Here is a 12,425-nt window from a genome sequence, read left to right as displayed (position 1 = left end):
ATTTTCACTGGATAAGAACATCCAGTGAAATAGCACATGCAAGATTGGGAGAGACAATTATAAATAGCAAAAATGCTAGTTTAAAACAGACAACTAACACGCTGGTTCCCACTGCACTCTTTAGGTATAGATACTTGACTGGAGATAATCATAGTGAGATCCTCAAACTGGTATAAAATGCTCATTCGCATGTGTGGCCCACTCCCTGCCCAGATCTTACCCACCTATGCCCTTGGGCCAAGGTGCAAACCAGGAAAGCAAGTCTTTACCTCCACTGGGGAGCCAGGTGAATGCCCACCACCACCTCATGCACAATGGGGTTATGTAACATCGTTTAAGTGAAACAGGACTGGAATGGGGATCAAGATTCCCAGGACTAATTCCCAGCACCAGCAGCTGCTAGTGGGTGGCCCATTACAGGAAGCATCATTTGAATACAACACCCTGCTTGAGTCAAGCCAGTAAGCATGAGAGAGAAGGATGGGAGAGCCTACCACCCAGCCTCCTTCGTCCAAGTAGCAGCTGTCTCAAAACAGCCAATTCCTTCCATTAAAAAAAGGCACATTGCCAAATGGAAGAGTTTCAAACTACAGGGACACCTCTGGAATGCTCTCACACTGCAATTCTTTTCCTCCCCTTTTCTTTTCTTGTTTGTAATGCACTTTAAATAAAGTCAGGATTCAAAATGCTCATAGAAGGCTTCTGGTGTCTCGATTCAGCTGTGTCGGTATGATAAGTAAAGTATGCTTTCAAGCTGCACAGGAAGCTTCTTCACATAAAATTATTCTGTGAAATCCAAAAGCATGCCACCCTGCCAGCATGTTCTAATGCCGAGCTAGGCAACATGATTATCTCAGATGCTGTTGAGCTACAGCTCCCATCATCCCTGATCACAGATCATGCTGGTTTATGTAACAAATATGGTCTTATTTGCCTTCACTGCATGCCTAGGATGCAGGGGAGGGGAGAAAAGTCACAGGGCAGTAAGATTTCAGTTCTGCAGATAAGGAACTGTGGTGGCCATGGCACAGTCAGGATGTCAGGGCAGATTCCCCCACTGAACCACATTGGCTCACTGGTTAGGAATGGGGATAAGGGAAGGCAACAGCCTCCACAAGTCAAATCAGGGGTCAGGGCCTGTTGCTATTGCTGCCTGCCGATCCCATCTGCATCCTCACTTAACCCCGCTTCCCATCTGGACTTAGCAGCTGAGGGATTATTCAAGCCCCCACAGAGCTGGTGTAGCAAAGCCCAGGGACAGCCACGCCTTTGCTGCCACTCTGCTCACATCACAACTCTGTGCAGTCCACAATGAAATAATCCTCCCTCGTATAATCTGCATGCAGGAAACCCAAATTCAGTTATCAAAACAATTTGCATGCATTGGCCTACTCTTATGTAATTTATTCTGCTTTCAGTGTTCAGTTTTTTCAAGGAATTTTCTGGGAGAGGGGAAGCTGCAGACCCAAGAAAAGCGGTTTTCAGACTGTGTGTGGGTGATCCCTGAAGTCCTAAAGAAACTTCTCAGGGGGTACTGACTGACAGGGCAAGAAATGGCAGACAAGAGTCCCTGAAACGAGAGCTGGTCCACCAATCATGCAATTAACAGCCACATGGGAGCCATCTAAACCAGAGATGGAGATATGCATCTCTTTGGATATTTTTGGATTACAGCTCCCATCATCCTTGGCCACTGGCTATGCTGGATTGAGCTCATGGAAGTTGTGGGTCCAAGACAACATCTGATTCCCTTCCTCTGTTCTAACTAGTGTGCCTTAAGTTCACATGGGACAACACACAGCAAAGGCCAGGCATCTGGGCCAATGCCCCACATGTACCAAATATATACTATGGAACATGTTCCAGAATCCTTGGCAGCATGGACACAGTTCCTTGGCAGCCAAGCCAATAAGAAAAGGGTTTGCCAAAGGTTTAAAGCTTGAAAAATCACTGGAATAAAATAAGAAAGAACGGCACAGAACAGGGAGAGACAACCTGGTGCCTTCTAGTAGTTGTTGGGACTACAACTCCCATAATCTCTGAGCATTGGCCACAATGGCTGGGAGTTGGAGTTCAGCAACACCTGGAGGGCAACACACTGCCTATCCCACCACAGAGGCTGGGGAGAAGAGAGTCGCCAAGTTCAGTAGAGGCATCAAGAGAAGAACAATACCCATGAGAGAAGGACTTCTTCCAACGCACAGAAAGTTTAGCTCCTGGTCACGGGCAGCTTGGCCCAGAGTCTTGTTGCTGTAACAGCCTAACAGAAGGCTTAGACATTTCTTTGTTTTATAATAAGCCAAGGTTGAGTCTAGTCACAACAGCCTGGCCGAAAGGCAGCCACCTAAATCAGGAGGATGCTGGAAAACTCTGGCATCAAAGAAGAGTTGGAGCCAATCTTGTAAGAAGTGCAACATCAGTACCAGTCTTCACTGTGGCATTGAAGCCTTAAGCTAACTAATTTAGGCACACAACATGGAAGAGTTTGCACAGAGCCACAGGGAAGAACAGTGTATTTTCCAGCACAGAGTATTTTCATTTGCTTTCCATCAAGAACGATAGAAAATCTGGTCAGTGTCCTGCTCTGTGGTGTGGCGAAGGAAAAGGAAACTCTGAAGTTGCTCCAGCACCAAACTAACTAACACTGAGCCCTTCTATACCAATAGCAGCAAGGGCAGCCTGACTCTTGAGTAACGTGTGCTGCAAGATGCCACTAACTTAAAGGGGGCGAGCCTTCTCCAGTCCTAGTCCTGCTTAGAGTAGACTCATTGAAAGTAATGAAATTTAAGTTATATGTGTCCATTAATACCAATGGGTCCACTCTGTGTGGTGTGGGACTAGGACTGGATACAGGCCACACATCCCACTTCTTATTTCCAGCCTAGACCTACAAGTTCATGCTAAGAGAAGCTTTGGAGCCACCTGGACAAGTCTCTCTCTCTCTCTCTCTCTCTCTCTCTCTCTCACACACACACACACACACACACACACACTTCCCCTTTTCATTCTGCTGATGCTCCTTTCCATTTCCCTTCAGGACAAAAAGCTGAACTCTTGATCTTAATGTGGAATGATACAAATTGACACAGAAGAAGCTATATTTATTTCACATAACTTCGTCAGCCAAAGGCCATCGTCAAAGAACGCAACCGTCTTGAGTCCTACTCTTCCATCTTTTCCCTGAACACCAATGTCTGGGATGTTCGCTGTGTTTTGACTCAGCTTCTAGATGTTTCTGTCCATCCAAACTCCTCCCCCCCCCAAAAAAAAACACATAACCCTCCTCTTCTTCCCACATTCTCAAAACAGATGAGCTAAGAGAGGTGTCAGGCAGTTCAGGAGAGAAGGACTGCAGTGCAGTGGTAGTGCTTGGCTTGCAGAAGGTCTCAGGTGGAATTCCTGGCATCTCCAGGTAGAGCTGGGAATGTCCCCTGCCCCTGAAGAGCTACTGCCAGTAAGTGGACAATACTGAGCTAGTCAGGCCAATAGTCTGATTTCTTAGAAAGAAAGAAAAAGACAGTCCCAATTCCAAGCAAAAGCCGAATGAGACCCGTCTTTTAACAGCGCATCCTGGACACATTCAGCCTCTGGCATAATTGACAACAACCAGTCAGCTATGCCAAAGGCAGCACAAAGCAAATTTGGCTGAGAAACTGGGCAAGGGAGCTGAAATGCAAACAGCACCAGGGCCAGTTCCCCCAGCCAGCCTGAGCAAGAAGGGCCAAATTCAGTTTGGACTCCCAGGGGATATAACACACTGCACACTGAGACGCACTGGGCAGTTTACGTCATGGGTATGCAAACTAAGGCCCGGGGGCCAGATCCGGCCCAATCGCCTTCTAAATCCAGCCTGCGGACGGTCCAGGAATCAGTGTGTTTTTACATGAGTAGAATGTGTCCTTTTATTTAAAATGCATCTCTGGGTTATTTGTGGGGCATAGGAATTGGTTCATTTTCCCCTCCAAAATATAGTCCGGCCCCCCACAAGGTCTGAGGGACAGTGGACTGGCCCACGGCTGAAAAAGTTTGCCGACCCCTGGTTTACGTTATGTGTGCAAGGCTAAATCTAATGGTTTGGGAAGCTAATAAACCTGCAAAGTCTCGTGCCAGCAGTAGTAGTAATAGTAATAACAATAACAATAAGGCATTGTCTTTGGAAGAAAAGGGGCTGAATTTCAGCCCAAGCTGCTGCCTCAAGAGCACACTTGATAAACTGGGGTCCATCTTGATGCTGCAGAGCACGTAGATCTGCTGCCCCACAATTGCCCTGCCTACTCACAGGACTTCCATCACTGCTTTTCACAGCACATTATTATGATCAACCCCTCGGCACTGCATGGCATCCCCCCACCCCAGTTAGTGGCTGTCATTGCTCTTTACACTATTATCCCCTTTCCTAGGCACACTCACTGCTGTTCTGTTGCCCTGTACTCATCAGCTTCCCATCCCATTACCCAAGACCAACTCACTCATCTTACTAGCATAGTTCATCACCGACATTACAGGCACCTTTGCCATTCTCTAAACTCTCCATTACATACACCTCCTCTGAACACCTCTTGTTGGAGACACTCCATGCCCCGTGAGCCTGTGCGTTTTGCCCTTGTTAACTGACTGTGCCACCATCTTTTCCAGAAATCTTCACTGGAATGACCCTACAGCTCAGAACACAGCCACCTGACCGCTATTATTCACTATTTCTGTCACAACGTAGCTTGCCACCTGCATCTGCAAATCCTCTGAATGGCTGATCAGGACTGAAACTGGCTGTTGCACAACTGTGTCTAATGAAGCCCAGGATTGTGTTGGAATCTGACGCAGAGGAATTCCAAGCCACATGCAATGACTGAATCTGGAAAGCCTCTAGATTAGGGATTAGGAGCATCTTTGCTGCAATGTCTCTGCTGGACCATGGCAAGATTCCCCAGTGGAAAAGGAGGAAGTGGGAGAAAGAATTAACAATAAATTGGTGACAGAGAACCTGTCATCCGCCAGGTGTTTGTAGACCACAACTCCTATCTCCCCTGGCCATATGAGCAGGGGGATGGGAGGTGGTGCCCAACAACATCTTAAAGGGCCATGGGTTCTCCAGCCCAGGTCAGTAAGTGGAACTGCATTAGCCAGAGCTGGAACAAAACCAAGTCACAGGCCCCAGGGCCGTGCCATGGAATCTTTGTGTGGCATTTCCCACCCCAGAGGCAAGTCTGGCACCTACCTGGGAAATACCTGGGACTCTGGCCCGATTCCATGTCTCACACACACAAGCTACCCGGCAGCATGAAACCCAGAGCTGGAGCAGAGAGACAGATGGATACAGAAAAGAGAAAGTGAGGAAAGGGGAGGGATGTTTAGGACATAGTGGAGAATTAGAAATAGGCAAGGAAGTGTAAGGGGAAAGACAACAAGAGAGAAGGAGGGCTGCGAGCACAGACCAGATGCAGTGAGGGCTTCCCCAGTAAACTCCAAGCCTTGCCTGGAGGCCCAAGAATGAGATAAAGTCAGTCCCTCCCCTCTCCCCGCAATCCTTTCAGTCCCCAGGGGCAGATTCTTAAACGGGAAGCTGATTTATTCTGAGTCAGACCACTGCTCCATCTAAATCAGTATTGTCAGCACTGACTGGCAGCAGCTCTCCAGAGTTTCAGGAAGGGATTCTTCCCCAGTCCTACAGGGAAAAGTACCTGCATGCACAGCCCTTCTCCCAAATCAGTTAAAAGGCAACAGCGGAGCCAAAGGATGCAAGTGCAAGGACTGTGAATGGAAGGAAGGCCGAGTTACCGAGCCCCTTTATCAGTGAGTCAGGTCAGACAGGTAGGCAAGTGGCTGCCAGGCTTGAACAACATGGGTCACAGATCAGGCAGAGTCCCGTAAGTCAGACCTTTGCTCCTCCTCAGGACCCTTGTGAGATGCAAGACATCCAGAAAAGGGGAAGCTACTGTGATCCATAGTGATGGGGGGTGGGCTGGGAAGAGACAGGCCACACCACTGCCATAGGCAATAGAGGCCAGGGGCCAATTTGGGCTGGAGTGCGGGGGCAGGGTGGAGTGGAAGGAATGCCTGCATTTGCCAAGGCAAAGCAGGCAGGCAGCTAGTAAAGAGAGATTTGCCAACAGGCAATCCAAAGCGCATGCATTTTTGCAAGGTCAAGATGGGCACTTACAGAGCTGGATAGGAGGTTGTCATTGGGGGTGGGAAAGCGACTGGGAGAAGGATGGGGTTCTGAAGGGCATCACTCAGGCATGCTGGACGTTATCCCTTTTAGTTGCATTTTGCCCAAGGTCTTCCTTGTGTGGGACGACGACTATGACCAACCGGACCATAGCCCAAAAGGCCTGGCTCAAGATTTCTTGCTTAGGGAAATTAAAACATTGCTCCTGTGCTCAGCAGCATAACAAGAGCACATTAAACAACCCAAGAGATAACCAAGTCAATATCTCCCCCCCACCCACCCAAGTTTCATTTGTAAGGTCTGTCACTCCTTTGCTCGCTTCTCCTTTACAATTGAATCTATGCCCCCAGGCAGTGGGGATCAAGAAGGCTCTCAATTATGTCTACTGGAATGCAGGTGGGGGGGTATCACTCAATGGAGGACAAGCTTCCTCTGTGCACCTCCTTCAAAGTGAAGTCTTCCCCCCCCCTCTCTTTTCAATGCACTTTAGTATGGCTGAGACATACACCTGAGGCATTGGCCCAGCTTGTCTCTGCAGCCTGGATCTGCTCCGGCTTGGAACTCCAGGGGCACGTCCATTCCTGGATATATTTTATGCACCGTAGCTGTACCTCCAGATTGGCCAAGATGTATGTTTGTGGTGGAGAGTGCTGTTCTTTCACTGCATTCACAACATCATGTCCCTCGGTCCAGATTAAGTAACCCAGAACCGTGGATCGTGTGCTCACAGCCATTTGACACAGATCAAAACTGCTCCCTGCTTTTGCTTGGGAAGGAAGGCCACCTTTTGCAGGACCTTAACCTCCTCCTTTCACCGGTGGCGCTGTGGGTTAAACCACAGAGCCTAGGACTTGCCGATCAGAAGGTTGGCGGTTTGAATCCCCGCAACGGGGTGAGCTCCCGTTGCTCGGTCCCTGCTCCTGCCAACCTAGCAGTTCGAAAGCACATCAACCTAGCAGTTCAAAAGCACATAAAGCGAGATGAGCGCGGCAACCCCAGAGTCGGCCACGACTGGACCTAATGGTCAGGGGTCCCTTTACCTTTTAACCTCCTCCTTTAGTTACACAAGGGTACCTAAAGGGGGAAACTAACCCGTCTTAGGGGATTGCAGCGCTGCTCTCGGCTCCAACCCACTTCCTATTCCTTGTTCCCAATTGGCTCAACAACCAAGCCACCATTCAGCTCAATGACGCTGCTGTTGGGGGGCCTGGAAAGCGAAAGATGGGGAGCCGGTTCAAACAGCAGACCCGTCTTTCTCCCACATGGAACAGGAAAGGAAAGCGCCTGTGAAGGAGGGAAGAGAGGAGGAGGAGCCTCTGAGTCGTCGCCCCCCCCCCTCCTCACGCACAGAGATCTAGGTCAACACTGATGCTTCAAGCTTTGGACAGTTTGTCAGAATAAGGGATTCATCTCATCTCTTTCCTTTCTCTCTCTCTCTCTCTCTCTCTCTCTCTCTCTCCCCCCCCCCCCCCCATATCTCCTGCCTGGCAACTAGCTTGTCTCTCCCCCACCCCTCCTCTTCAGCTTCTGGGCAAACAACCCAGTGGTGGGGTCAGCTCATCAGAGGGACCCTCCATAAGCCAGGCAAAGGTCGAGGGGGGGTCGTGTTTCTCAACTTGCGGGAGATCTGGGTGCCCTGTTTCCGTGGGTGTGCAAGGGAGGCAATCACTGGCTGCCCTGACTCTGTCCCCGGGGTAGTTTGCCCCCTACTTTTGCCCCAATGCACCCCTCCTCTGCCGTATCCCCCCCCCGGCTCCCGACACTGCATTGCCAGCCCTCGTGCCTCCTTCTCCCCCCCCCCCCGCCCCAAGTAGCGCTGTTCAGAACAGTTCAATAACTTCCACCTTGTGACGCAGACCTGAGCCTTGTTTGGGGAGGGGGAAAGGGGGCGATGCAATGCTAGATGGGAGGAAGGTGACGGGTTCCCTCGTAATACCACAAACCCCTTTTCTAATGGGGTGATAGAGCGAGAGCGAGCGGAACGATCTTCCAAGCATTGCCCTTCACTCGTCACCCGAGAGGCACTGCAACCCGGCATTCACACGGTCGTCCCTTCCCGATCCGGATCTTGGGGAGAGGAGTCTAGATTCTGCCCTATGCAGCATCACTGGGACGGCTGAGAAATTAAGGAATAAGAAACATTGTCCCCTTCCCACCCTCTCTCTATTTCGTTTCGCGAATCCCAGGCAGCCCCAAAGATCCCAATTTTTATGGGGGGGGGGGTAGGGATCTTCTCCATAGGGGTTGGTGGGAGAGGGATCGGAGCCTTGGGAATAAGTAAGCGATTTTTCCCAGGACGGGTGTCGGAGTGGGGGGGAATTCCCAGGGCAAAAAAGTGAATGAGACCCAGGCGGGAAGGCAGGAAGGAGATACAGAAGCCGGAGGAGGCAGCAGCAGCAGCAGCGTCACTCACCTAGGATCATCCCCGCTGAGCTCACGCTGCCGGAGCAGCACCTGACGTCTGGCAGCGGCGCAGCAGGATGGCAGGCGGCCGCCGAGGCAGAGGATCAGCTGCCGCCGCCTCCTCTTCTTCCTCCTCCGCCTCCGCCTCCCCCGTGTCCGCTGCGGTGCTGCTGCTGCTGGTGGCGGCGGCGGCGGAGGCAGCAGCAGCGCTAGGAGCGAGCTGGGCTGGACGACAGCAGCGGTGGCGGCGGCGGCCGGAGTAGCAGCGCCGGCGCAGGAGCAGCGCCGGCTGCAGCAGGGCTGGCGAGCGGCAGAGCCGGAGTAACAGGAGGCATCGCCAAAAAAATGTCAGCGCAGCGAAGCACACACGCTTCCCCCCCCCCCCCGCTCTACACCCCCCGGCAGGCGGCTCGCGCGCGCCCTCTCCGGCTCGCCATTGGCCGCGGCGCAAAGGCGGGCGCCCAATGAGAGCGGGCCGGAGCCAACTGGCCGAAAACACTCGCCGAGCCCTCGAGCGGCAGGAGGGCGCCTTCCTCGACCCCCCGCTCCTCCTGCTGCCCCTCAAAGTCCGCGCAGCCGGCCCGCGACACGCGCTCTCTCTCCGCAGTGGCAGCTGCAGGTAGAAACGCACCACCTTCGGCGCCTCTCGGGCGCCGGGCGCGAAAGCGAGCTGAGGGGGGGGGGGGGACGCGAGGAGGCGGCCGGGTCGTCAGAACGAGAGCGCGCGAACGCACACACGCGCGCGCGCGCGCACACACACACCTGGCGTGGCAGGACAGCAGCCCGCGCGCCACGGCGAGGCGGGGACGCTTTCTGCAGGCCGGTGCTTTCTTTGCCAGCCTTCACTTCTGGCCAAAAAGCGCCGCCAGAGGGTTTTCTTTGGGGGGAGAGAAAGGGGTCCGGGAATATCTCTGCCTGGGTTAAGTTGGAGGGCTCATGGTGGAGAATGCTAAAATATGACTCCTATCATTATCATCAGCAGCATGATTTCTAAATTCCGTGCCAAGGAAAGGTGGATTTTGCAACCTCCCGCCGTTTTTGAAAATCGCACCTTTTACATCTAAAACTTGCATTTTTACTATTCTGCGAATGAGGGCGGGCGGGTTATGCATCTTGAAGCCCCGTAGCACTGCAGGCTTCCGAATGAGTTTGTAGGCAGCTTAGGGGTCTATTAGGAAATAAGTCCAAAGGTGACCAAACTATTTATGTATGTGACAATAGCAGCTGGAATATTATATGCACAGAGCAAACACGATGTTCTACAACTTACATAAGCACACATTTAAATTACTTCACACCTTTGCTCATTCACTTGTGGAATTCATTGCTACAAGATGGGATGGTGGCCTGTGTCTTTGCCACACCTTGTGACATACAGTATTAGTCAATCAAGTGGGTGGAGGATAAACAGCTTCTGACTCTGATATCGAAATGAAGCCATGCCAAACAACCATACCGCTTTGATAATGAGTAGAGATGACCGCACTCTCCTCTTTCACCCTCAATAAAAGGTTCTTTAATTCCTCCTCACTTTCTGCCATCAAGGTTGTGTCACAAATTAAAAGACACCTGCTTCTTGGGAGAAGGGCAATGACAGGCCTAGACAGCATCTTGAGAAGTAGAGACATCACCTTGCCAACAAAGGTCCGTATAGTTAAAGCTATGGTTTTCCCAGTAGTGATGTATGGAAGTGAGAGCTGGACCATAAAGAAGGCTGATCGCCGAAGAATTGATGCTTTTGAATTATGGTGCTGGAGGAGACTCTTGAGAGTCCCATGGACTGCAAGAAGATCAAACCTCTCCATTCTGAAGGAAATCAGCCCTGAGTGCTCACTGGAAGGACAGATTGTGAAGCTGAGGCTCCAGTACTTTGGCCACCTCATGAGAAGAGAAGACTCCCTGGAGAAGACCCTGATGTTGGGAAAGATGGAGGGCACAAGGAGAAGGGGGCGACAGAGGACGAGATGGTTGGATAGTGTTTTCGAGGTTACCAGCATGAGTCTGACCAAGCTGCGGGGGGCAGTGGAGGACAGGAGTGCCTGGTGTTCTCTGGTCCATGGGGTCACGAAGAGTCGGACACGACTAAACGACTAAACAACAGAGATGACCGCCTCTGTCATAACTTTGCTTATGAACTTCTCAGGTGCCTATGGCTGGCCACTGTTGGAGACAGAATGCCAATCTGCTTGAGGGTCCTGCCACAATGAGTGAGGCTGTTCTTCCTGTCTGAGGCACGAAGCACCTGTTGCATTTGCCATGGGGGTGCCCCTGAAAATGGTGCTCCCCACTGTATAAGACTTGAAAATAAATATGGATGATCCGACTGTTCTGGGGAGGGAGGGGGGACTTTCCAAAATTGGTAGCCATGTTGGTGCAACACATACAAGGAGTTGGGACCTGTGGCCTTCCCGATGTTGCTGGACTACAGCTCCCATCATGCTGTGGCTGATGGAGTTGGGAGTCCAACAACATCTGGAGGGCCCAGTGGCGGAGGAAGCCTCTTGGGCACCTGGAAAAGTGTGCCCAGGGACGGGGCAAAGCGCCCATAGGGGCGGGGTGAACCACCCATAGGGGCTAGAGACGGGCCACGCCGCACAGTGCCCATAGGGATGGGCAGAGGCAGAGCTAGCAGTGGCGTGTGTCCCCGGGGGGGGGGGGGGCGCCGGCAGCAGGTAGCATCCCGGAGGGGCACCACCAGCGGCAATGTCACCCCCCCCCTCAGAGATGACACCAGGGTCAAGCGGCCCCCACCACCCCCACCTTGCTCTGCCTCTGGGAGGGCCACAGGTTCTCCATACCCAGAAAACGGGTATTAGGGTGCTAATATGCTAATGCTAAGCCAAGAGAAGCTGCCACCCACATGCACCAGGTAGATGTTACTGTGGAGCATGGAAAAACCCTTTGCAGACAGCAGGTCTGATGAGCATGTCTAATCCTCGAGGGCAGGGGAGTATAGGGCACAGACAAGTCAAAGATCTTTTCGCCTGCTTGCTGCATTGCCTTTGACAGGCTGGTGGGGGACGGGGGACCCTGAGCCTCTAGTCCAAGGTCTCTGTCTAATCCAGTTAACATAGTCTGCACCAACCTCCTTAAGAGCTACATATCCAGTCAGGTTCCTATTGGCTATGAGGACAGAGAGAGAGAAGACCAGTATGGGATGAAACACTGTCAAGTACAGGAAACACTGAAACTCCTCACCAAACCCCCACATATACAGCTCATCGTTGCCATCCCGTATTTGCATGCCACTTACTGCCAGAACAGTATCTAGACATGCCCTGAATAGTCATGGATATGTATGATTCTTAGGGTTAATTTGCACAAAAATATCCATCACTGCTCAACAATAGGACTGCCAGCTTTTTTTCCTGGCAAGGCTCTCCTGATTTTTAACAACTGCCTGACAAGCAGAAATACAGCAGCCGGAGCTTTTCAACAGAGTGCAGGTGCGGTGATGGAGAAAGCTTCCCCTGCTAAGTTTCTCTTTTGCTATCGAGTTGTTAAAGGCATTGGAGGAAGGCCAGGAAAGAAAGTTGACCACCCTACTTGATGAATACAGAAATATCCAGAGATATCCTGCACGTGCGGAAGACTCATTACAGAATAATCAACCACAAGAGGTTTTCGTTTTCCTTTCTTTTTTAATTTTCCAAGTGGTGCTAGTAGCAAAATGTTGCCGCGTGGAGCCAGCCAGCCATGCCCCTTTTCAGGATAATCCATTCCTGCTGCCTCTGTTCCCCTCCCTCTTTCTACCAATCCATCTACATTTCTATGTTCACTTAGTGTGCTCGATTCTCATCAGCCTGGCTTTTCTTTATTATTATTTCCCTCTCTTAGAAGTTCTGTTCCCCTAAAG

The 12,425-nt window shown here is 51.4% G+C and overlaps 1 protein-coding gene across 5 annotated transcripts in view; it reads right to left on the bottom strand.

Annotated features, from left to right (window-relative positions):
- ZNF385A (zinc finger protein 385A) overlaps positions 1–12,425 on the bottom strand; it is a 207,413-nt gene that overhangs the window by 146,799 nt on the left and 48,189 nt on the right. Inside the window, exon 1 of one of the 5 annotated variants that reach the window (XM_079966766.1) lies at positions 8,580–8,909. The exons of the other annotated variants lie outside the window; for them this stretch is intronic. Coding sequence (XP_079822892.1) covers positions 8,580–8,589 — 10 coding nt within the window. The 5' untranslated portion in view covers positions 8,590–8,909. Of the gene's footprint in view, positions 1–8,579; positions 8,910–12,425 lie in introns of those variants that run through there. 5 annotated transcript variants of the gene reach the window in all.

Source organism: Podarcis cretensis, assembly GCF_951804945.1.
Source record: "Podarcis cretensis genome assembly, chromosome: 2".
NCBI classification, from domain to species: domain Eukaryota; kingdom Metazoa; phylum Chordata; class Lepidosauria; order Squamata; family Lacertidae; genus Podarcis; species Podarcis cretensis.
This window is presented reverse-complemented; position numbering and strand designations above follow the sequence as displayed.